Source organism: Ursus americanus, chromosome 6 (assembly GCF_024610735.1).
Source record: "Ursus americanus isolate L20-20 chromosome 6, mUrsAme1.1.p, whole genome shotgun sequence".
In the NCBI taxonomy this organism is placed as follows: domain Eukaryota; kingdom Metazoa; phylum Chordata; class Mammalia; order Carnivora; family Ursidae; genus Ursus; species Ursus americanus.
In genome coordinates this window covers 69,393,459-69,415,579 of record NC_142132.1, presented here as the reverse complement: position 1 = coordinate 69,415,579, position 22,121 = coordinate 69,393,459, and the positions used below count along the sequence as shown (strand labels likewise).

Here is a 22,121-nt window from a genome sequence, read left to right as displayed (position 1 = left end):
ACGGAGAAAAGGAAAAACGATTTCACGAAGAAAACTAGAAGTGGACAAAGATGGTTAACTTCATTAATAATGAGGGAAATGCAAATTTGAATAAAACTGAAGTATTTTATATGGCAGATTGGCCAAAATTAAAAATTACCTGGTGCTGTCACATGTTGGTGAGGACGTAGAGCAACGTGACATTTACCTGCTGGGGGTGGGAGAGAATCTGTTCAGAAATCTTTTTTTTTCCAAAGTGTTTTCTAGTAAATTGAACATTCCCTCATATCCAGTAATTGCGTTTGTGATAGATTTGTGCATTTTTGGGAAAAGTCCATTTGTTCCTGAGTAAAGTTGAACACGAGGTACAGTGGAACATTTGCATTCTTAGCAACTCCATTTCTAAGTGTATGTTAGGTCTATGTTCTACAAAATCCTTGCACATATGTACCAGGAGACACATCCAAGAATGTCCACAGCAGTGTAATAGTGGAAAAAAAAAAAAAAGAAAAGAAAATACCCTAAATATCCAATATCCTAAAATGGATAAGCAACTTGTGGTATATCCATGTAATGGGACATTATTCTGTGAAAATGGGTGTCACAGCTGTAAAACAGACCAGTCTCAGGAAGCTCATGTGGAATGGAGCGGAAAAGGGAAAAAGCAAGTTGCAAAAGGACACATATGCTGTGACTTCCTGTCTATGACGCTCAAAAACACAAAGCTAAACGGTGTTCAGGTTGTGGATGTAAGCATCGTAAAACAGAAGAGAAGAGAGGGAATGATAAACACAACATTCAGGACCGTGATGATCCCTCGAAGGAAGAGGGAAGAGGATGGGACCGAGCAGTGGCCCACCGGGAATTTCTCTGCTAATGGCAATGCTTTTTTTCTTATCCTGGGTGATCGCCACACAGCTAGTCACTGAATTGGGTTGTTGTTGTTTTTATTACACCCGACATGCATTTAAAAGATGCATATTTGCATTGACTCCATATTTAATAAAACGATGTATTTTTAAAAAGCATGGTACCTCGTGTTATTCAATGTAGGGAACAATACCCCAAGGAACCCCGGAGTCTTGGGCTCTCACTGATGATACGGCAGGAGGAGCATGGAATGCGCCGGAGCTTGACAGTGAGAAGGTGTGCAGGTGTGCCCTCGAGGTTCTATTTAAGAGCACAAGAAGGGAAACCACATAGTTTTTTTTTAAGATTTTATTTATTTATTTATTTATTTGAAAGAGAGCGAGAGAGAGAACAAGTGGGGATGAGGGGCAGAGGGAGAGGGAGAAGCAGGATTCCCGCTGGGCAGGGACCCCGACGCAGGGCTCAATCCCAGGACCCTGGGATCATGACCTGAGCCGAAGGCAGATGCTTAACCGACTGAGCCACCCAGGCGCCCCAAGATGGAGATGGTTATGACAGAGGTCAGTATTAAATTCATTAGATTCGAAGAGGCTCATCTTTAGTTTTCTGAGAAATTTAGCAATCTCGAACATTTTCTGCCTCATTGCTAATGAATACATGAGACAACCATGAACCGATGTTTAATTGCAAGTGTAGTCTCTGGAAATGCCATCGTAACACGCTGTTTTCACTGCTGATGTTTCAGAGAGGGTATCAGGTGTCAGAGGAAATAAATTTTGATTTTTGCCCTCACAAGTTTTTCTTCCTCCTTTCTGTCCCGCAGATCCCTCAGCTTCACCTCATCAAGTGCTGCGTCCCCTCTGCTTTTCTGGTGTGGAGTCCAGCTCTTGTTTTGTATGTGTGTTGCTGGCCCTGGTGTGCATTCGGTGTCTGGTTTTGAGTCTACGTGACTGTTAGATGTCTAAGGGCAGCGGGATGCCATGGGCTGCGTCCGCCATATTCTTCCCTATATTTCCACGCCCAACCTTGTGCCAAGCTCCTAAGAGTGACTCACTATGTATGTTAGACAAGTGGATGAAGGCTTTTTTTTTTTCCAAAGTTAATTTCTTCTCCACAAGATTAGAGCCAACTGGAGACGAATTTGGGGCTAACACATTTTAAACCTGGAATTAAATTTTCGCATTTGTTTCCCATTTGTTTTATTGGTTTAGATATTTTCTATAGATATCTCAGTGTTTCTTGTCTCAGGCCTCATCAACGACCTATGAAATTTGCAATGAAAATCTTTGTACTCTAAGTAAAATGTAAATATTTATTTCAACATTACGTTAAATAACATACCTTTCAGAAATTAAGCCATTTCAGATCTTTTGTTGAATTCTGATCTTTTATGAGAATTATTTTCACGGCAGTTTCTTGGCCTTAATTAACAGCAGTGTTTTGATAGGAGTAGTATAAATTTATTGGCACATTATAATGGAATTGAAGTGTGTTGGTAAGAAAGACTCTGTTGATCATTATCTTTCTCTTGGAGTACCCATTTTTATGAAATATGTCCCATTTTTATGAAATATGTTGGTTTACGTTTCAGAATTGGAACATCTGCTTTTTGTACTTTTGTTATTATGAGGTATATTTATGACAGTAACATGTCAGTATGAAACCCTTTCTCTGTTGTTTCTTTTGGTACCTAAAAGCATCTGAGTCAGGATCTGGAAGACTCGTCATGTTCTTCAACACAAGGAAAATTTAACCGAGAGCAGTTTTACAAGTTTATCATTTTCCCTGGCAAGTGGATTAAAGTCTGGTACGATCGACTTACCTTGTTGGCGTTACTTGATCGGTAAGCCGCTGAGCACGCAAATGTATGGATGAGAGACACAATGGGGACATAAGAGTGCACTCGCATGCTTGTAAAAAGAACTTGCCACTTGCTAAGGTTCTCTGGAACGTTTTCAAGACGTACCTTTTGTGCTGCAAACCCAAAGGCAAAACGATGAGATCCTGACAACTGGAGACAGTGGGAGATAGGAGAATTGGGGAACATGGTTTAGACTTAAGGTTAGCTCTGGGGACGGGGTTATGCATTGGTCTCCTCGTGGCTTCCCATATTTTTGTAGGACGGCTTGAGGTTCCATGGGTAGCACAGGGCCTGGCCAACTGGACGTGGGCAGGGGGAGATGAGGGCAAATGAAGAGATACACCGGTTGGAATGTTAATCTTTCTTTTTAAACCCTTTTACTCTTTCTCGCCTCTTCTTTCCATTGATCCAGTGTGGGGTTGGAGATGTAGTCAGTGGACGGGGAGGGAGACGGGAGAGGGTCCAGTTAGTTAAGGCGCAGTGGAGATGGGGCTAGGTCGGAGTCTTCCCATTTCCACCTCTGCCTCCCCTCCCCATCTCACGACAAAGGACAGGATTTTGATCTTCAGGGGCCCTGCAATCCTGATGGGAGTGTTGGTTTGAAAATTCAAGATGCCTTTACTGACACCGTCATCGGCAAATGCAGAGTTTCGCAGCTAAATGGCAGCCAGTGGGGGCAGTGGGAAGGCTGATTCCCTGCCTTGCTATAGTTGGTCCCCCAGTGACTACTTGTTATAGTAATGTCTTAAATGGTGTGATCACATACTAAAAAACTATAGTCATGCAAAATTACAATAGTAAATTTCAGAACCCACAAGTCAGGGAATGGAGTTATAATGGTTTTTCTAACAAGGCTATGTCACCCCAGGGGCGCACACTTAAGATGAACATTTCAGACGTAACTGAAATGGTCCAAGAGAATCCATTCTGTTAGATGAGGCAGGTTTTTTTTTTTTTTTCTGAAATATTAACTTTATTTTCTGTTAAAAAGGAATTATTGGAAGTTGGATTACCTTGTGTTAGCCCTTCATATTAGAAACAAATATTTCTACAGATTTCTAGGTGTGTTATTTAAATTCACTCAGGGGCAACAGATTAACTGAAAATTAAATTAAGGTCTAAAAAAGATTGATGAAGATTATTGCAGTTTTTAAAAGTTTACAGTTTTATAGTTCTAATCACTTCTGTTGCAGGTCATACTGGGTTTGAAGGCAGTGTTCGGGGATGTGTAGAGACAGCACCACGCCCTTACTCGTGGGTCCCCTCAACTGGTGTGGGGAGCCCCTGGGGATCAGGCCCAGTGCCCACCACTTACTAGTGCTGTGATGTAAGGATGGGTATGAAACCTCCCTGTGCCTCAGTTTCCTATCTGTTAAATGGGGATGATCTATATACAGAGAGATTTCAAGGATTAAATCAAGTTAGCCATAGAAAGTGTCCTTTAAATATTAGTTGCTGTTATTGTTATTATGACCTGGAATGTGGCCCAGAACCCAGAAGGAAGAAAAATAAATAAAAATAAAACGAAATTAGGGTAGGCAAAGTAGATGTTGTCAAGCCCAGACACTAAAATTAAGGCCCTTAATTCATAGGCGAAATTGCCCCATCTTCAGAGCCCATATAAGCCTATTTTCAGGCATCTATTAGCACACGAGGGGATCTCGTTTTCCAGTTCATGGCCAGTTAAGAGGGGAAATAAGACATCATATACCCCGAGCTGACAGCAAGGACAGGGGAAGAAAAACCCAAACATTACCCTAGAAAAACCTAGCAGCTTGGGATCTTTGCAAGGAGAGAGTCTTTCCCAAACAGGACTGTGGATCAGAATCACCTGGGAGCTTTGTAAAAATACAGATTCCAGGCATGAGAAGTCAGGTCTTCAGCCTGGCCTTGAGTACAAGGTAGGGCTGTATGATGGCACACGTCCCTAGCTTGCCTTCTTAGTCAGGACAGCAATGATATGAAAGGTCCGTTTAAGAAAGCAGGAATTTACGCAATAAATTTTACATTTTTTACTCTGATAGTAATAGTAAAATTTCAAAAAGCATAAATAAATTACCTTTGATACTCATTGGGGAACATTGTATTTATTTATTTATTTTATTTATTTATTTATTTTTAAGATTTTATTTATTTATTCGACAGAGAGAGACAGCCAGCGAGAGAGGGAACACAAGCAGGGGGAGTGGGAGAGGAAGAAGCAGGCTCATAGCGGAGGAGCCTGATGTGGGGCTCGATCCCATAACGCCGGGATCACGCCCTGAGCTGAAGGCAGACGTTTAACCACTGTGCCACCCAGGCGCCCCGGAACATTGTATTTAAAGCTCCGCATGGATTAATGAACTTGGATTGCCAAATTGAAGTTTGCAAAGGAAAAGTATACATAATAAAAAACAAATGGTAAAGGTTGGGCAGGAAGTAGAAGAAATTGGTGAATTACAAGCACTGAAATTGAGCTAATCAGTGCTATAAACTCCCATAGCTTAACGCCTTCTGCTTGGTGGAGGGGCAGAGGGAGAGGGAGAGAATCTCAAGCAGACTCTCGGATAAGTGCAGAGTTGACACTGGGCTCCATCCCAGGACCCTGAGATCATGACCTGAGCCGAAATCAAGAGTTGGCCGCTTAACTCACTGAGCCTCCCAGGCGCCCCTCCTTCATTGTCTCTTATTTTTTATTCAGCTATTACCCCATCTTGCAATACACATAGGTTTTATTTTCATTTATCTAGTTTTCTGGTTTGGCATCTAAAAGAAAAAGCTGCCCGTCTGGGCATCACTTCATTCATTTGTTCATTCATTCAACAAATTAAAAAGCCCCAAACACCAAGCACCTGCCCTGTGTGAGGCTCTGCACTGGGCACTGAGCATAGAGCCCTGCCCTCACAGAGCTTGCATTCTAATGCACGAGGTAGGCTGAAATAGCAGCCTGGAATAGGCCCCGTGAAGGACATACATAAAGGCCTGAAGTAGAGGGAATTAGGGGAGAAGGGACACTCGTGTCAGAACAGGGGGCTGCAGAAGCCTTTTCCGAGGTGAAGCACCAGACAGAGATAGAAACGAGAGAAGGAGTCAGCCCCATGACAAGCAGCGGGAAGAGCGTTCCTGCTCCTCAGGTGATCTCGTGGTCGTCGTCGTCATCTTGAGAACCTGCTCTCATCTCTCCCATCCGTAGAAGTCCTCTCCACCCACTCTCCCACCAGCCACCGTCCGCTTTCTCTGTGCTCTTTTGCAGCAGAACTCCATGAAGAGCTACTGTGCTTGCTTGCGTTCTCTCTTCTCCCATTCTCTCATAACCCCATTCCATTCACTCCCCGGACTCCAAGCCTGCCCGCGTCAAGGTCACTGTTGACCTAACCATTCTGCCGTCATTTTACTAGACCCACCTGCAGCCTCTGACAGTCGATTCTTCTCCTTGGTATGCTTTTCCTCTCCTGGCTTCCAGGACTTGGCCCTCTCTTGGTTTTCCTTCTGTCTTGCTGGTTACCTCTTCATACCATAGTTATTTTTGCAGGTAACCTCTGCCTCCTGACCCCTTCATGTTGGAATCCCCAGGTGCTACATACTTGAGAAGCGACCCTTCCTGGTGGGGCTTAGCCTGACCTTCTTGCTGAAAATTACAATAGTTCCCTACCCAGACGCTCATAATTCTTCTCACCTTGTTCTATTTATTTCTGGATTGTGCTAATCATCTCCAAATGCTATACAACATACTTATTTATTGTGCATATTATTGATTTTATACTACTGCCCACTGGAAAGAAAGCTCCAGAAGTTCCGTTCACTGATATATTCCAAGTATCTAGAGCCGTGCCGCGCAGTCTTGCGTGAACAAACAAATCAACTTCTTTTTGCAAACCAGCTCCCCTTCCCAACTTCTGCCATTGACTCTGCCATGATCTTTTCTTCCCCAGATTGAAATCTTGAAATCAACTTTATTCTTTCGGTCAGCCCTTCACTCTACACAATCCATTCAAAGTCCTTTCCACTCTGGTCTGTATTGTGTCTCAAAGTTGCATTGCCTTTCCAGCTTCCCAGCCTTGACACTCTTCCAGACCCTCATTACTTCTCCCCTGGAGTGTTGTTTATCCTCTCTCTGCTGTTTCCCCTCTAGTGCATCCTGTCAACCTCTGCCAGATAAATCTTTCTAAAGTACAGCCTTAATCACCACACTCCTAGCCCAGTGAGTAAACTTTTTCACCTGGTATTTAAATAGAGATGCGTGAGGAGCCCTGGGAGTGGAATGATGGGGGACTGGGGCAGAGGAATGGAGTCTTGCTGGAGGAGAATCTGGGGAAAAATATATTTCAGGGGACGTTATTTTTCCCCCAAAGTAGGAAAACAGTCTGTTCGTTTAATGGAAATTTTTGTTTTTTAAAAGTTCCTAAGCCTTTAGACACTTTTAAGTATACATCAGAATGTTATGAGTACACTAAAAAATACATAAAGAATTTTATGGACCTGAACTAACAAAATATATTTAGCTCTGTAGGAAGTGCATAGTAGAAAAAAAACCCATAAATTTTCCTTTTTACCAAATACATTTGGATTCCCCTAGAAGTTTCTTCTTAACTTTCAGCTTGAGCATCATAATATCTGAGTTCTTCACATTTCTATGCATCTTGATTCTATACATCTCAATTACCTGATTAAAAAATAGGCAAAGATACGAACAGACACCTCACCAAAGAAGACATACAGATGGCAAATAAGCATATGTAATGATACCCCACATCATCGATGGGGAATTGCGAATGAAAACAACAGGGAGGTACACACACCTATTAGAATGGCCAGATTCAAAACAGCGACAGCACCAAACGTGGGCAAGCATGTGGAGCAGCAGGAACGCCCATTCATCGTTAGTGGGGATGCAAAACAGTAAAGCCAATTTGGAAGATAACTTAGTGGTTTCTTACAAAACCAAACATATTCTTACCATATGACCCAGCAGTCGTGCTCCTTGGTGTAAATGAATTGAAAACTTAGGTTAACGCCAAAACCCACACATGGATGTTTATAGAAGCTTCATTTGTAGTTGCCAAAATCTAGAAACAACCAAGGTGTGCTTTAATAGGTGAATAGACAAACCGTGGTATGTCTGTATAGTAAATAGTATTTAGTGGTAAAAAGAAATGAGCCATCAAGCCATATAAAGACACAAAAGAACCTTGAATGCATAGTACCAAGGGAGAGAAACTGACTAGAAAAGGCTACCTGCTGTATGATTCGTTATCTGACATTGTGGAAAGGAAATCTGCAGAGATGGTAGAAAGATCTGTGGTGGCCAGAAGTTGGGGGAAGGCAGGGGGGAACAGGCAGAACAGAGGATGTTTAGGCCAGTAAAAATACTCTGCGTGCTACTGTAAGCGTGGACACATTTCACCCTGCGTTTGTCCAAACCCACAGAACGTACAACACCGAGAATAAACCATAATGTGGACTCTGGACTTTGGTTGATAATGATGTGTCACTGTTGGTTGGCTGATTATAACAAATGTACCATTGTGGTGGGGATATTGATGGTGGGACAGGGTGTGTGTGTGTGTGTGTGTGTGTGTCTTTGCAGGGAGGGGCTATGTGAGAACTCTTCGTACTTTCCCTCAATTTTGCTGTGAATCTGAAATTGCTCTTAAAAAAATAAAGTCTATTCATTTAAAAAAAAAAAAAACCACTCACGAGTGCCTACTTGCCAAGAATGAAGTAGACAGTCGTCCCTTCCTAACAGTAATGTAACATCCAATGTGTACATGAGCAAAAAATTAGTGAGGCGAAAATATGCTCGGAATTCTTGGAAATAACCCATCTACATTCCTGATCTTTCGGTCCACACCGTGCTCCCTTACTCCATTTCAGCCTCTTCCTCCCATCGCTAGGCCCTGCCTGTTGTCCTTTCATAGAAGTCTTTCACCTCTAAAGTCATAATCCCAGCCTGTGCTCATCCTCAAGTGTTCCCGGCCATCCTGAGCACTTTGACCCATCCACTTGCTCCCATCTAGCAGCCTCTCCTACCCTCACTGCCTTCCCATCCTACCTAGCCTCCAAGATCCAGCCCTCATCCCCTGGTCTCAGCATCCTCAAGCTCCCTTACCTTGTCTCCCTTCACACCCAGGGACAGCAACCCCCTCCACCTCTCACACCTCTTACTCCAGGTCCCTCAAGAGGACACCACCTGGGGAGACTGTGGTCACGACACACCTCCATCAGACCCTCTGCACGTTAGCTCTCCAGCGGGAGCTCTCCTGGCTCCTGAAACTGGGAAGCAAATTCTGGCTGCAGAGCTTGTACCTGGAAGGGATTTCCTGCTTTAGCCAGGTGTTAATGCACTCCCTGCCCCCACCTAAAGGAACCAGCGCAGCTCTTTGTCTGAAACGCATTTCACATAGTGGACAGAATAGTGAACTGTTTTTCCCCAGGAGGCCCAGTTTAGTGATCATGGAGACTCAGTGGAATTATATTTCATTTATTTCAATAACAGGAAACTGGGCTTAAAATATGGATTTTGCTTGTAAAATACAAGGATAATGGAAGGAAGGAAGGAAGGAAAGGAGAGAGGGAGAGAGGAAGGGAAGAAGATAAGAAGGAAGGAAGGATAGAAGGAAGAGAGGGAGGGAGGGAGGAAGGAAGGAAGGAAGGCAGGCAGGCAAGAAGGAAAGGAGAAAGGGAGGGAGGAAGGAAGGGAGGGAGGAAAGGAAGGAAAGAAACCTTAAAATTTTGTTACCAAATATAAAGGCACACTTAAGGCAACTACTCTGCTGTGTCCGGGAGTCATTTTAGACGCGTTCAGGTATTATCTATAGAAATAGGCTTACCTTTTATTTCCTTTGTTTTTATTTGTTTATTTTACGCAGGACTGAAGACGTCAAGGAAAACATACTGGCCGTTCTCCTCATTGTCCTGGTTTCCCTCCTTGGATTTCTGACCTTGAACCAAGGCTTTTGCAAAGACATGTGGGTGCTCCTCTTCTGCCTTGTCATGGCCAGCTGCCAGTATTCCCTGTTAAAGGCAAGACCACATCTAATTCTTACCATCACTAATGTATCCTTGAAATCATGAGATGATGACCCAGACACTTCTGATTTGTGTTCTAGAGCGTTCAGCCTGACCCCGCCTCGCCAATCCACGTAAGTTTCAAATAACGGGCAAGTCGCTTGTCTTGTCTGTCTGTGTTAAAGACAGAGGAACAAAACCTATTCAGAAGGCAAGCTATGTATCAATGTACGTACACTGAATATAGAAATAGAAATATCAATGCAGGGTTGGCAGATTCGGGCTAGATCTGAGAGTGTGGTGTGGGTGGTAGTCGGGGAGCAGGGGGAGTAACAGGATGTGGAGGGTCTTTTCTATCCCACTGGCCTCATGTCAGGGTGGACCGTGCAGCCCTGGGAGGGGAAGAGTGGCCTCTGCTGTCGGACTCCTTGCTTCTGTTTCCTGGTTCCTCTGCTGAATGCTGGGCCCTGGGCAGGATATACGTCCTCGCTGTGTCTCTGTTTCTCTGCATGTCAACAAAGATAGTGAAAATGCTTCTAGGGATTAAATAATGTGTTTAACTTCCTTTAAAATGGTGCCTGCAGCATGGATGTTGCTGAGTGAGTGGGAGCTTTCATTATTGGTAATATCAGTTGTGTAAGCACGAGTCCTTGTATGCTTTACATGAAGCTGATTTTCTGTTTCACCTTTGCAAGAGTATCGGTACTTTTCATCCATGTAACTTTGGGCTAACTTAGAGCTGAGCCTCTGGGCTCACCATACTGACCTGCTGGTGTTCCCGTGTCCTTCCGTGAGCAGTTTCCACTCACCTAGCTGCCCTGCCCCTGCGGGGTGCTGGGACGGGGTCTGGCATGGTCCCCGCAGGTACCCCGGCTGCACTCCTTTGCGCCGAGCCCCTGCCTGGTGGACCTCTCAGCTCTTTGAGGACCTTCTTTCCTTTGTTATGGTGAGCTGTGCACCCCCCCACCCCCATCCCCGAAACCTGTCCAGAGAAAGAAAGCCTGATCTTCCCTCCATTGTGCTTTTAAAAAATTCATATCCAGGATTTAGGGCTGCTTTTAAATCTGTGATAGCTCCTGTTTAGCTCATAGTAATTAAACAAAGCTTATAATTGGACGATCACATGGCATACGTTGCTATCTTGTTAAATTCCTCTGTTCCCCATAATTGGTTTACATATAATACATCTTCTTTTATTCCAGAGTCTGAATGTCAAGATAAGTAGAAGCAGCATAATTAGGGTATTAAGATGTATTGTTGTGATTATCGTCAGAAATCTGGGTTAGGTGGTGTGCAGAGACATGTGGAGCTCTGAAGCCTTTTTGCTCAAGCCCACCCTAGATGCCACATCCTCCTCCTTCTGCTTCAGGAAAGAAACCCTCCTTTCTAGTAATGGCACTTCAGTGTCACCGCTTTCCTGGGTGACTTGGGGGAGGGGTGTTCGAGGCCATTAAACACTCATTTCCTGCACGTACCTTCCGCAGTAACGCAGGGCGTGCTAGGAGAGGTGATGGTGAGGACAGCTGCACAGTCCCGTGGATTTGTCGTGGCTGGTAGCAGCCACCCTCTGCCATTGCTCTGAACTGGAGTCCTAGTGCCGGAACTGGTCTAGCTCCTGGAGGACTCGGTCGAGCAGCCATCCCTGTATCTGAGCGAGCATGTGTGCGGCCGGAGACTAAGAAATAACTTCTCGTACTGTCGTAATCAGAAAATTGTTTGTTAATTCGCTCACACGGGTTTCTTGGTAGATGGGCCCCCGATTTGAATTGCCAGTTTGCCGACAGTTCTAGTGGGAAGAAAAAATGCGGGAGCTACAAAATGTTTCTGCTTGCCATCTGCCTGAGCCGTGCGGGCGTTTAGAAGGCAGATGCACGATCTCCAGTTTATTAATGTGAAAACCTCAGAAAGGAGGTGGTCAGGGGAGCAAACCACGTCTAGGCACAGAGCTGGCTGTCAGGCCCGCCGCCGATGCTGGCCCTGGGCATCACGTGACCCCAAGTGCTGTTTGAAACTCCGCTGCTTTGTAGGTCGCCGGGGAGGGGTTATTACCAAATTCAGTCAATTCTTGCTCTTAGAGTGATTGGCTGCCTTTCCTTCTTTGTTTCCTTCCAGAGCACACAGGTGGCAAATTTTGAGCCAGCGGTTCAAACCAGAAGATAGAAAAATAAAAACAGTCTGTATATTTCAGATATTAATGCAGAATTAATGACATGCTAATAGATACGGTACAATAGACCCTGGGCCTGACAGAAATGCATCTGGTTATAAAAGAAAACAGGTCTAGGAGAGCTTAAAAAATTGATGGTTTGGGTGGATACTGGCCGCATTTGAGGATCAGAGAGGGGCCGTATAATAATGGGTGATGAGGCTTTTCACTGGCTTACCCAGATCTGCACACGGGCCTAACCCACAGTAACCCCTGATGCCCAGAGAGCTCAGTAATCTGAGAGGCAGCCCCAGACGGGCGTGTCCTGCACAGAGCCGGACTCGGGTGCCTTGTCCAGCTCCCACAGGGATTCTCAGTGGCTGGGGCTGGGGCGGCACCTGGGAATCTCCCCCCAAACCCCCCCTCCCCGCCCCGGGTGATGGTGGTGGTGGTGGGTCTCCGATGCCACGTGAGCAACCCTGGGTAGCACGCAGGTTTGGGGATTTGAATCCAGCCTTACTGTGTGCAAGCCTGGAGATCTTGGGCAAGTTGTTGCTCTGTACCTCTGGTTTTTCGCCTGTGCAAGAGGAAATTGCAAAACAGGATGGTAAGGGGATTGAACAAGGTACTGTAGTCAGGTGCTCAGCACGGCACTGAGCACTTGACTAATCTTAGCAGGTTTTTTTATGGGTAAAATACGGATAATAAAAGCGACCTCAGTTGGATTTGGTAAAGAGTGAATTGGACGATGTATGTAATGAGCCCGGCACTGGGCCTAGAATATACTGAGTTGCCTGTTTCCTTGCTCACAGTACAAACTCCAAAGAGCAAGGGCTGTAACTTGTTATGTGTTCTATTCAATAACTCTGGCTACCATACAAGGAAGACATTTGGTACCACTACCTGTTATATAAAAAAATCACTGGGAATGATTTTTTTTAAAGATTTAATTTTTTTAAAAGAGAGAGAGTGCACGAGTGACCGAGGCGGAGGGGCAGAGGGAGAGGGAGAAGTGGACTCCCCACTGAGCAGGGAGCTGGACGTGGGGCTGGGTCCCAGGACCCTGGGATCATGACCTAAGCCTAAGGCAGGTGCTCAACCCACCGAGCCACCCAGGCACCCCCAGGAATGATTTTTGTAAACAAACTTTTAATTTTAGAACAGTTTTAGATTTACAGAACACTCGGGAAGATAGCACAGAGAGTTCCCATCTACCCCACACATTTGTCACAATTCGTGAGTCAATACTGATAAACTATTAGTAACTAAAGTCCATATTTTACTCAGATTTTCTTAGTTTTAACCTAATGTTCCTTTTCTGCTTGAGTACCTCATCCAGGACACCACACTGCATTTAGTTATTGTGACAGCTTCTCAGACTGCCCTTATTTTTTGATGCTCTTGACAGTTTTGAGAAGTACCGGTCAGGGATTTTGTAGCCCACCCCTCAGCTGGGATTTCTCTGATGTCTATCTTATGATTAGACTGGGGTTCTAGAACTTTGGGAGCAAGACCATAGAGGGGAGGATCCATTTTCATCACGTCATATTGAGGGTATGTACTCTGTACGTGACTTACCACTGTTGGTGTTGAACTTGATCCCCTAGTGTTTATCAGATGAATGATTTTGAATGACAAAAATTTTCTCAATCCTCAGTCTTAGAAATAAGGAGGTTAACTTAGTCTTAACGGCTCTTGATTGAAAATGAAATTATATTTATCTCTTTAGTTGTGTATTTACTTTGCTCCAAAAAAAGTGCTCTTTAAAGCCTGAGCCACTCCAAACGGCCTTCTTTGAATTCTTATCTACTGAAGTTCTGCCATGAAATAGGGGCAGAACTTAGGTCACCACCCTCCCGTCTGTCTTTCACCGCCACTGAGGGGAGTGCTGAGGCAGTGGGCGAATGCCTAAGGTAGGTGGAGGTGGGGCGGAGGGCACCTCGGCCCCCACTCTGAGGGGTACTTTCGCGGCCACCTCGCTGCCCCCTTGTTTGGACAACAGCATCGACCCATTCGTCAAGATTCACAGACCTGAAAGCTAGGAAGTTGGCCCTGAAATACATCATCCTGTGCAATAAAATTATAAACTCTATGAAATTATACGCTGACCTTACAGAAACTCATTTGCCTGTGCCTTTTCAATTTGTAAAGTAGCTGGTCAGATTCCCACCGTACCTAAAGTGAGGAGGCATTTTAACAGTCCGCTGATAGGAATTACTTGGCCTTTTGGTTGCTGCTTATCTCCTATGCTGCCTTCTCCGGAGCGTTTTGGGTTCTCCTCCCCACTCCAAGTGGGCGTCACAGCCTACTCACCGGCTCAGGTTTTCCTGGGGCTCTGCTCTCTGTAGGGCAGAGGGTGCCCGTCCGCCAGCGTTCCTCCTTTGGCTCCACACACAAGGGGAACTGAAGTGTATGGTGAAAAACGCCCAGATGACTCTAGACAGACAGCTGAGGTGCTAACGCTAGAGGAAGAAGGAACTCATCCACAGGCGCGGAGAGATGAGATCCGAGTAAACAAATCTGCACCATTGTGAGAAACTATGAAACAGCCAACTCCTGTGTCATCGGTGAGGGCTCAGTGTCTGTGAACACGGTGGCCCAGAGCAGCCGACAGAGCGTGCGGTGATAGTTCTCCCCGCTCTCCACCCTCCAGAGCTCTTTCAGGAAAAGTCAACACCCCAAAGCTATTGCTAATTTGCTTTGCAGTATGTGTTGAAAGAATGATGATTATGAATGAAAGTCAGCGAAGTCAGGCTGAGTCCTTGGGCCTGGCAGACCCCAGGGCCGAACGCTCTCCTCTTGCTGGTTGTTGTTGGGAACCAGTATGTAGTGGCTAGCACCCAGGCACCAAATCCTTGCTCGGCCACACTGCTTTCTGGCCGGGAAGCCAGGGGGCAGATTTCTTAATTTGGCAAAAAATTAAGGCATAAAACGTATGCCTCATTTTACTCTTGGCAGAGTGAGAATAATAAATACTTCTTAGCGTTGTACCGGGGATTAACCATGTGGGTCGCACAGGGCCTGGGATGGGATAAGTGTTAGCTCTTGTTGCCAATGCTGTTCCCAGCAGCTGACGAAACTACCGGGCCCCTGAACATGGCTGGATGAGCAGGTGTGCAAACTCCATAGGTATGAGGGGGCCCTCTCCTGCCCTGCGGGCTGAGGAAGCAGAGGACGCCCGCAGAGCCCCTGTGCAGAGCTTGGAGCCGGCACCTGCGGCCGGCTGAGATGGGGTGGTGGCAGCCTGGCCCGGCAGGCGGTTCACAGCCCGGCTTCCCCACTGCCAAGGCCCAGCCGCACTCCAGACTCTCTGATCCCCCATCTTCCTTAGGATAAACACCTTTTATTTTTTTCTTAACAAGTTTGAAGCATTCGACCAGCCCGCTGTCTTGATAAGAGGACAATTTGAATGGCCTCATCCCTTACCCACGTGAACCCCCACTCTCCAGGTGGGGGTGCCTGGAGGTGTGCATAGATTCTTTTACCTCACCCTTCTGAGGCGCTGCTCCCAGAGTGGCCGTGACCTTGGACGTGTGGGTGGGGCTGATGGGAAATCCAGCTGCACACGGAGCCTCCAAGATGCCCCACGGCTGAAGCTGGGGGCGCTCCCCCAGGGTATTTTAAAGTTGGAATCACCTGGAAAAGAGTTGGATGAGTTGTAAAAAAGACTGCTCAGACTTCACCTGGCAGAGCGAGTGGATTTTTTCTATTGGATAAAAGGAACATCAATCCTTAGGGGGCTGATGATTGATTCATATGTGAAAGAAGGAATTGGGGAGCAGGGGAATGAATATTTTTAGTAGGCATTCTTAGGAATCAAGGAAAATAAAAGTGACATTTATGCCACAAATTAGTGATAAGCTTAGAATGGTTTAGGGACCCAAAACATAGAATGGGAAGCAAAGCTTTGGCATGATGATGAGGGCAGGCTCTTTGTCAGGGAGCCAGCCGCAAGCTTTGTCTCATAAATTACAATTACGAAGGGAGCATTCTCCTGCCCATAAATGAAGTTGGACTTGGCAGATTTAAGATGATATCATAGACTCGTTCAAGACCAGATTTTCAGTTCCTAGAAAATGTATTTTTAACCTATTAGGCAAAGGAAGAATCAGGGCAAGTGGGAGGCAGCTCTTTAATTTTATATCCTAAATGGTGTCACTTTGAGGAACGTTTCATATGCTGGCGTATTTGTATATTGAGTTGCTGTATATACCAACCAAGTCAGCGAGGTTTTCACTTGATAAGAAATGCACTGAGATTTCACTTAGGCTTTAGTTTCCATTTTTTTTTAATGCAAAAAAAGTATTCCCATACCCACTAATCTACGACCCAGTTGGATTCAAAAGGAAATTTCATAAGAGTGCAAATATGCCTTTCAAGACTGAGTCTGGACTCAGGGCCAAACATAGCCAGCCCCCATGGACAGCCTGTGTTTTCCTTCCTATTAAAAGATGGTCTCAGAATAGGACCATTTCTATTATAGAAGCAGTGGCAATTTAAATTGCATTTCTAAATATAACATGTTCAAGGTAGTGACTTTAAATATTCACATCCGAACCCATATCACTTTAATCTTTACTTTTTTATACCCAAAGTAGTTCATGAATTGCAAAGAATATTCTCCCCCTAATTCATTTTTGTTGGTTTTTTTGAACCTTATGAATTGTGCAATGGTTTGTGACATGTAAATTCTTCATTGGCTTTTTGCCCTGGGAAGTTTGATGTTATGTCTTTTCCTTAATTTTTCTATCTATTCAAGGAGAAGAATAAAAATGTTTCTACTTCTCATAACAATATTTTGAGGGCTAAGATGAGATCTGTTAAGTTTTTGGTCCTCCTCAAAGGAAAATGTATATAAATGGTGAGTTTTTTTTAAATTGGATTATTCCCCTGTGCCACACGAAGACGTTTTATGCCACCTCTGAGGGTATAACTTTGCACCTGTGTTGTCTTGCTTTTTAAGACAAGGAAATCAAAGCCCACCACTTATAATTCTGTTTCTTATTAGTAGAGGGGCTCAAGTTAGACCATGTAGAGCGAATAATGATTTATATTAGTTTTGCCCTTGAAACGAACAGTATAAATGGAAGTTTCGCTATTAGGGAAGCATTGAATTAGATCTCGATTATATCTAAGGACGGTAATTAAATTTTCAGCTAAACCTTGTTGAGTCTGAGAGACATAACCTTCTTTTTGGTGTTCTCGTTCTTAATTGTCAGAATAAGTATCAGAGCTTTTTTTTCTTTTCTTGGTGTTTTGTGTATATGAATTGTGGTGGGGGGGAGAATGTGTTTTATGGTGTAAGTTGTATGATATGATATGAATTACTGACTATGAAGCTTTTGTCATTTAATCAAAATAATAGGTACCATTCAGAAATTGTGTTTGTTTTCTAGGGACACAACCAAATCATAACATATAGCAGACCAATCTATTTTTGTGTGCTGTGTGGCCTTATTTTGCTTCTTAATACAGGGGCCAAAGCCCGGCACCCTCCCACTTACGTTGTCTATGGCCTGAAGCTCTTCTCTCCAAGGTCCCTGCAGTCAGCTAGGGACCTCTTAATAGGTGAGTGAATTTGGGGGTTGTGGGGAAGAATACAGAGGAGGGTGGCTATGTCTCCCTTTTATATTCTGCATCACTCACGGGAGAGACCTCCTTATGTGGTCACTGGAGGAAGAGACGGGCATTTCTCTTTTGGCTTGTACACCTTCACCAGATGCTCCGGGAGCTGGAGCCCTACAGCATTCAGCAGCAGAATTATTCTAAAGGATTGTGGTGTCTGTGACCGAGAGGTCGGAAGTTGTAGTATCTGGAGACTGGTCGGTGTGGTGCCTGGTGCGGGGCGTCGGGGGGGGGGCTCCCCAGCGTGAGGGTGGTTTTGCCACCAGAGTGACACCCCCCCCCCCCCCCCGTGGCACAGACACTCTGGCAATGCCCAAGCGTGCATGGTTCTCAGTCCAGGTAGAGTCCCAGACGTGCTGGTCACCCGGCCTGTCGTTGGTCCACTTGGCGCACCTTAAGGTCTAGGTGGTGATTCATGTTGAGAGCTCCGTTTGCATAGACAGCCCGCACAGGGTCATGGTTCAGTGCCTGGTGGTTTGAATCCCAGCTCTGCCACTTTGCTAGTTATGTGACCTTGAGAAAAATTCAACAGTAATATGGGAACAAAACTAGTACCTACCTCAGAGGTCTGCAAGTTTTAAATGAGTTGGTACATTTAAACCTATGGACCAGTGCCAGGCACCAGGTATTAGCTATTATTATTATTGTTGTTGTTATTATTATTATGCGGAGAGGCTGCCCCAGTGTTGCCAGTAGCTCTGAAGACTTGACTGCCAGTGCTCTGAGAATTCTTGTCATGACATCCAAAGGTTGACACGCATGCGATCACGTTGCCCAAATGAGTTGATAAAGGGCAACTACCAAAGATACCAGCCCCTGGCTCTAGTGCTTGCCAGTTGGATATCTTACAAGAGGAGCTTTTCAAAGCCCTAGGTCCCATATCATTCTTTCTCTGGCCCCCGGGACAGTTCCCTGAATCTCTCCAGTGGGACTGGGAAGGGCCCCCAGATATGGCACATCTTTGCATTTTTATAGGTGAAAACCATAGTAGACATTCCACCCTCTGACTCTTCTTCCCAACCACTATCTCCCCATTCCTCTTCCTCCTATATTGGCAGCAAACTATCCACTCCCCCCACATAGCCCCCCACAAGCCCACCTTCGTCTGTGTCCTCAGTATCTCTCTTCCTATTACAGCATGTGAGGGGCTGAGTAGCTTCTTAATAACGAAGGGTCAGGCACCATGTTTAGAGAATCTCTGAGCTCAGGTAGGAAACAGAAACATAATGGGGGGGGGAAGAACTGATCCCATGATTAGATTTCCAGGCAGTGCCTCTTGCCCAAGGAAATTTGTTTCCACCCTTTCTAATATTTTTCACTTTACTTTTTTATATTACTTGATGTTTTATCAGTCGGAACACACACACACACACTACACGCAAGTGCACACACCCCAAGAAAGACTTTCATATACTTTTACCTTCTTATAAATGAGCTCAACCATCTCCCTCTTGAGATTAGCTGCAGTGAAAAAGTCCAAGTTTGAGTAGACACAGATGCCCAGGCACGGTTGTGCATGGGGGAGACCATCCTTTCCTCCTGTCTTCTTGCAGACAGCAGTGCTGGAGTCCAGAGCTCAAGGGCACAAGGGAGGGCCTGGGGATCAGCAGTGAAGAGGGCAGGAAAGCATTGGAAGATGTTCAAGAAACATGTGTCCATGTTAAATGTTGCCTCCCCTCTCTTCAGCCCATGCTCGACCTTGGGTACCTTTTGATCATCTTTTCCCAGGATCTCGAGCATGGGTTATTTGCACGCTCCATAGAGTTCCACCCGTTACAGGTCACAAGGATTTGTGGTCTGACCTGGAGCCCTAAATACCTTGGCGCCTCCTCATCTCATCCTCATGCCTCATGTTCCTGTTCCACAGATCCCATGACCCCCTTGACCATGCTAGTTGATGGCCCATCTCCCCTAAGCTTGGCCCCATCTTCTCTCCCCCCACAACCCATAGCACCCAACCCATCTCGTAGTCGTCTGCTTCACTTGTGATTATTTGACTAATGTCTGTGCCCTTGCTAGCTTGTGTGCTGCTGGGTAAGGGCAAGACAGAGCCCGTGCCTCCTTTCTCACACTGAATCCCTGGCACCCCACACTGTGTCTGGTAAATACAGGCACCAAAGCAATGTTGTTGAGTGGATGAACTAATAAACACAAGGGTGCTTTAAGTATGAAGGAAATGAATGTATGGGTGGAATACTCACCCATAGATCAGGGAAAGCTCACCATCATTCTCGGACCATTCACCTTGGCCTTAACAGTAAGTAGGGACCTAATAAGCACCTCTTGGAGATGATTCAGAGAAAGAGGAAGAAAAGCATGACATACGTTCCATTTAGAAATTGTTTCTCTGGACATGGGTGTCTTTCTATAAAGAAGCCAATGCCGCTGAATGCATATAGTAGTCTTGGCAAAGCAGATTTGCCCTGGCGTCAGAAAGTGAAGTGTAATTAGGGCTCAAAAAGTAAGACCTTAATGTACTTGGTAAAAACCTGAGGTTTTACTTTTAGCAGAAACCCTTGTTCTAAACTAAGCCACTGGCTGTGTGTATTCTCATTTATTTTTCTTCAAACCAATTCCACTGAGGAGTGGAGATGGGGCAGGGAACATGGCATTCCTTATCTTTGTATCTGGAATTCCCTTTTCCTCATTAACGCTTTTGCTTAAGAGATATTTTTGTCTGCTTGTCAACGGTAATAAGTAAAAATAGCGATAAATAATCCAGCAAGCCAACTAAATGACTTCTGGGGTAAAGAAGAATGGAAACTAGAACAGTAGCAATCCCCATGGAGTGACTGTGTTAAACACACTAATTTGCACTGAGCAGGAAAAGACTGGAACAAATTTAGAACAACTGGGAACGAGAGGAAGGCGATAGAGGTGTATACCGATTTTCTGACTTGATGAGGGAAAGCAAGGGCAATTCAGAGTCAGTCATTCTTCTTTGTGGAACCTCTCCACCTTCTGTCCCTCACTACCAAGGGTTCTGGGTGTATATAACTGCTACCATTGTTAGGTTGAGAAACTAACAAGGAGAGAAGAAAAAATGAGGAGAGACCAGAAGGGTATCAGGATGAAAAAGCAGTGTATGTTTCCTATAGCTGCCGTAACAAAGTCCTGCTAATGGGTGGCTGAGAACATCAGAGATTTATTGTTTCAGAGTTCTGGAGCCCAGGAGTCTAAATTCTCTGAAGGTGCAAGGGAAGGACTTGTCCCGCCCTCGCTCCTTGGCTCGTAGATGGCCTTGTCCCTGTGTCTGTCCACATCATCTTCCCTCTATGTGTGGGTCTGGCTCTATGTCCAAATTCCCCCTTTTTATAGGGACATTGGGCATATTAGATCAGGACCCACCCTAATGACCTCATTGATCATGAGCCAAGACCCTATTGCCGAGTGAGGTCACATTTACAGGTACTGTTTTGGAGGGATGTGATTCAATCCTTTTAACAAGGAGCATTGAAGAAAAAGGACAGGAGAGAAGCAGGAACTAAGCACATGTGACCTAGTTTCCCATCATGTGATCACAGGTGCTCTGTGCCTCTCCTGCTGTGATCCCCATCCGGCTGGTGCTGGGGGGTGGGAAGTATTTCTTCAGGTTGTGCCTTACTGCTGAGATTTCTGTTACTCGCTGCCACTCCTGCTTTCGGCGCAACACCATCAACTTGAGGTGGATGAGAGGGAGACGAGGCAGAGAGGAAGGGGAGCAGGAAAGGAGCAGGGAGTATCCGTGTCTGCTGCTTTTGGACAGAGCTGACCCTGCCCCCTCCGCCTCCCAGGGCAGAAGCGGTCGAATGTGAGCCAGTGGTGGGACATGATCCCGGGGGAAATCGGCTGGGTGGGAAAGGTGGAGAGCTCCTCATCATATTTAATGTGAGGAGGGGGGCATCGCAAAGGCAAGCTTCTCAGTCAGATAATGGAGCACTGGAAGAAGGTGGGATGCACGCAGACAGGAGGTGGGGACCTTGGGGCCCAAATTTGGGGACATAAGAAGACAGAGTCAGTGGCAGAGACTTGTTGATTTTATAGGCTGGGGGGGTAATTAAAGACATAGAAACAGGGTAATATTCTTACATAATTTTTCCTTCTGTGACCCCTCCTATATATTCAGAATACCCCTGTGGGCACATCTCTTTCATTAAAAGGTACAGAATTTTCTCTTTATTTCCGGGAGTAAGGGGAAGGGACCTCTGAGTCAGTCCTCCTTAGCTTGCTCAGTCAGAGATGAGATGAGCTGGAATTTTTAATACTTTCCACTAGGGTCACTTCAGGGAAAGCGTACAAAAGGAGGCCGGCTTTGTAATTATCCCATGGATGAGGAAGCCAAGAAGTCTTCAGTTCTTAGTATCATATTTCAAAAGGAGCAGGAGCAAAGATAAACTTTGCCCCAAGGAACATAGCCACTGGGGCTGCACTGTGTCTGGTGATGGGGCAAAAGAGTGGGATGTCCACGCGGCGGCCGTTCTCTGTCGCTGTAGCGATAATAACTAGTCCCCGCCCGCGGCAGGTGCATTTCGGCTCACTGCAACGTAGACCTGTAAAATGGTTTGGGTTGGAGCTGGCCAGTGGTAGCACGGGCTTTGCCTACTGAAGCACGGAGGTCCTCACTTGGAAGGGGCTCAGGCAGGAAGAGCGGCTGTCTGCTGCAGAGAGCACTGC

General features: G+C 45.4%; 1 protein-coding gene across 1 annotated transcript in view; it reads left to right on the top strand.

The window, feature by feature from the left end:
- The window catches only part of PCNX2 (pecanex 2), a 293,441-nt gene that overhangs the window by 73,687 nt on the left and 197,633 nt on the right, over positions 1-22,121 (top strand). The window contains exons 10-13 of the mRNA XM_045783277.2: positions 2,547-2,692; positions 9,559-9,712; positions 9,799-9,831; positions 17,240-17,411. Coding sequence (XP_045639233.2) covers positions 2,547-2,692; positions 9,559-9,712; positions 9,799-9,831; positions 17,240-17,411 — 505 coding nt within the window. The remainder of the gene's footprint in view (positions 1-2,546; positions 2,693-9,558; positions 9,713-9,798; positions 9,832-17,239; positions 17,412-22,121) is intronic.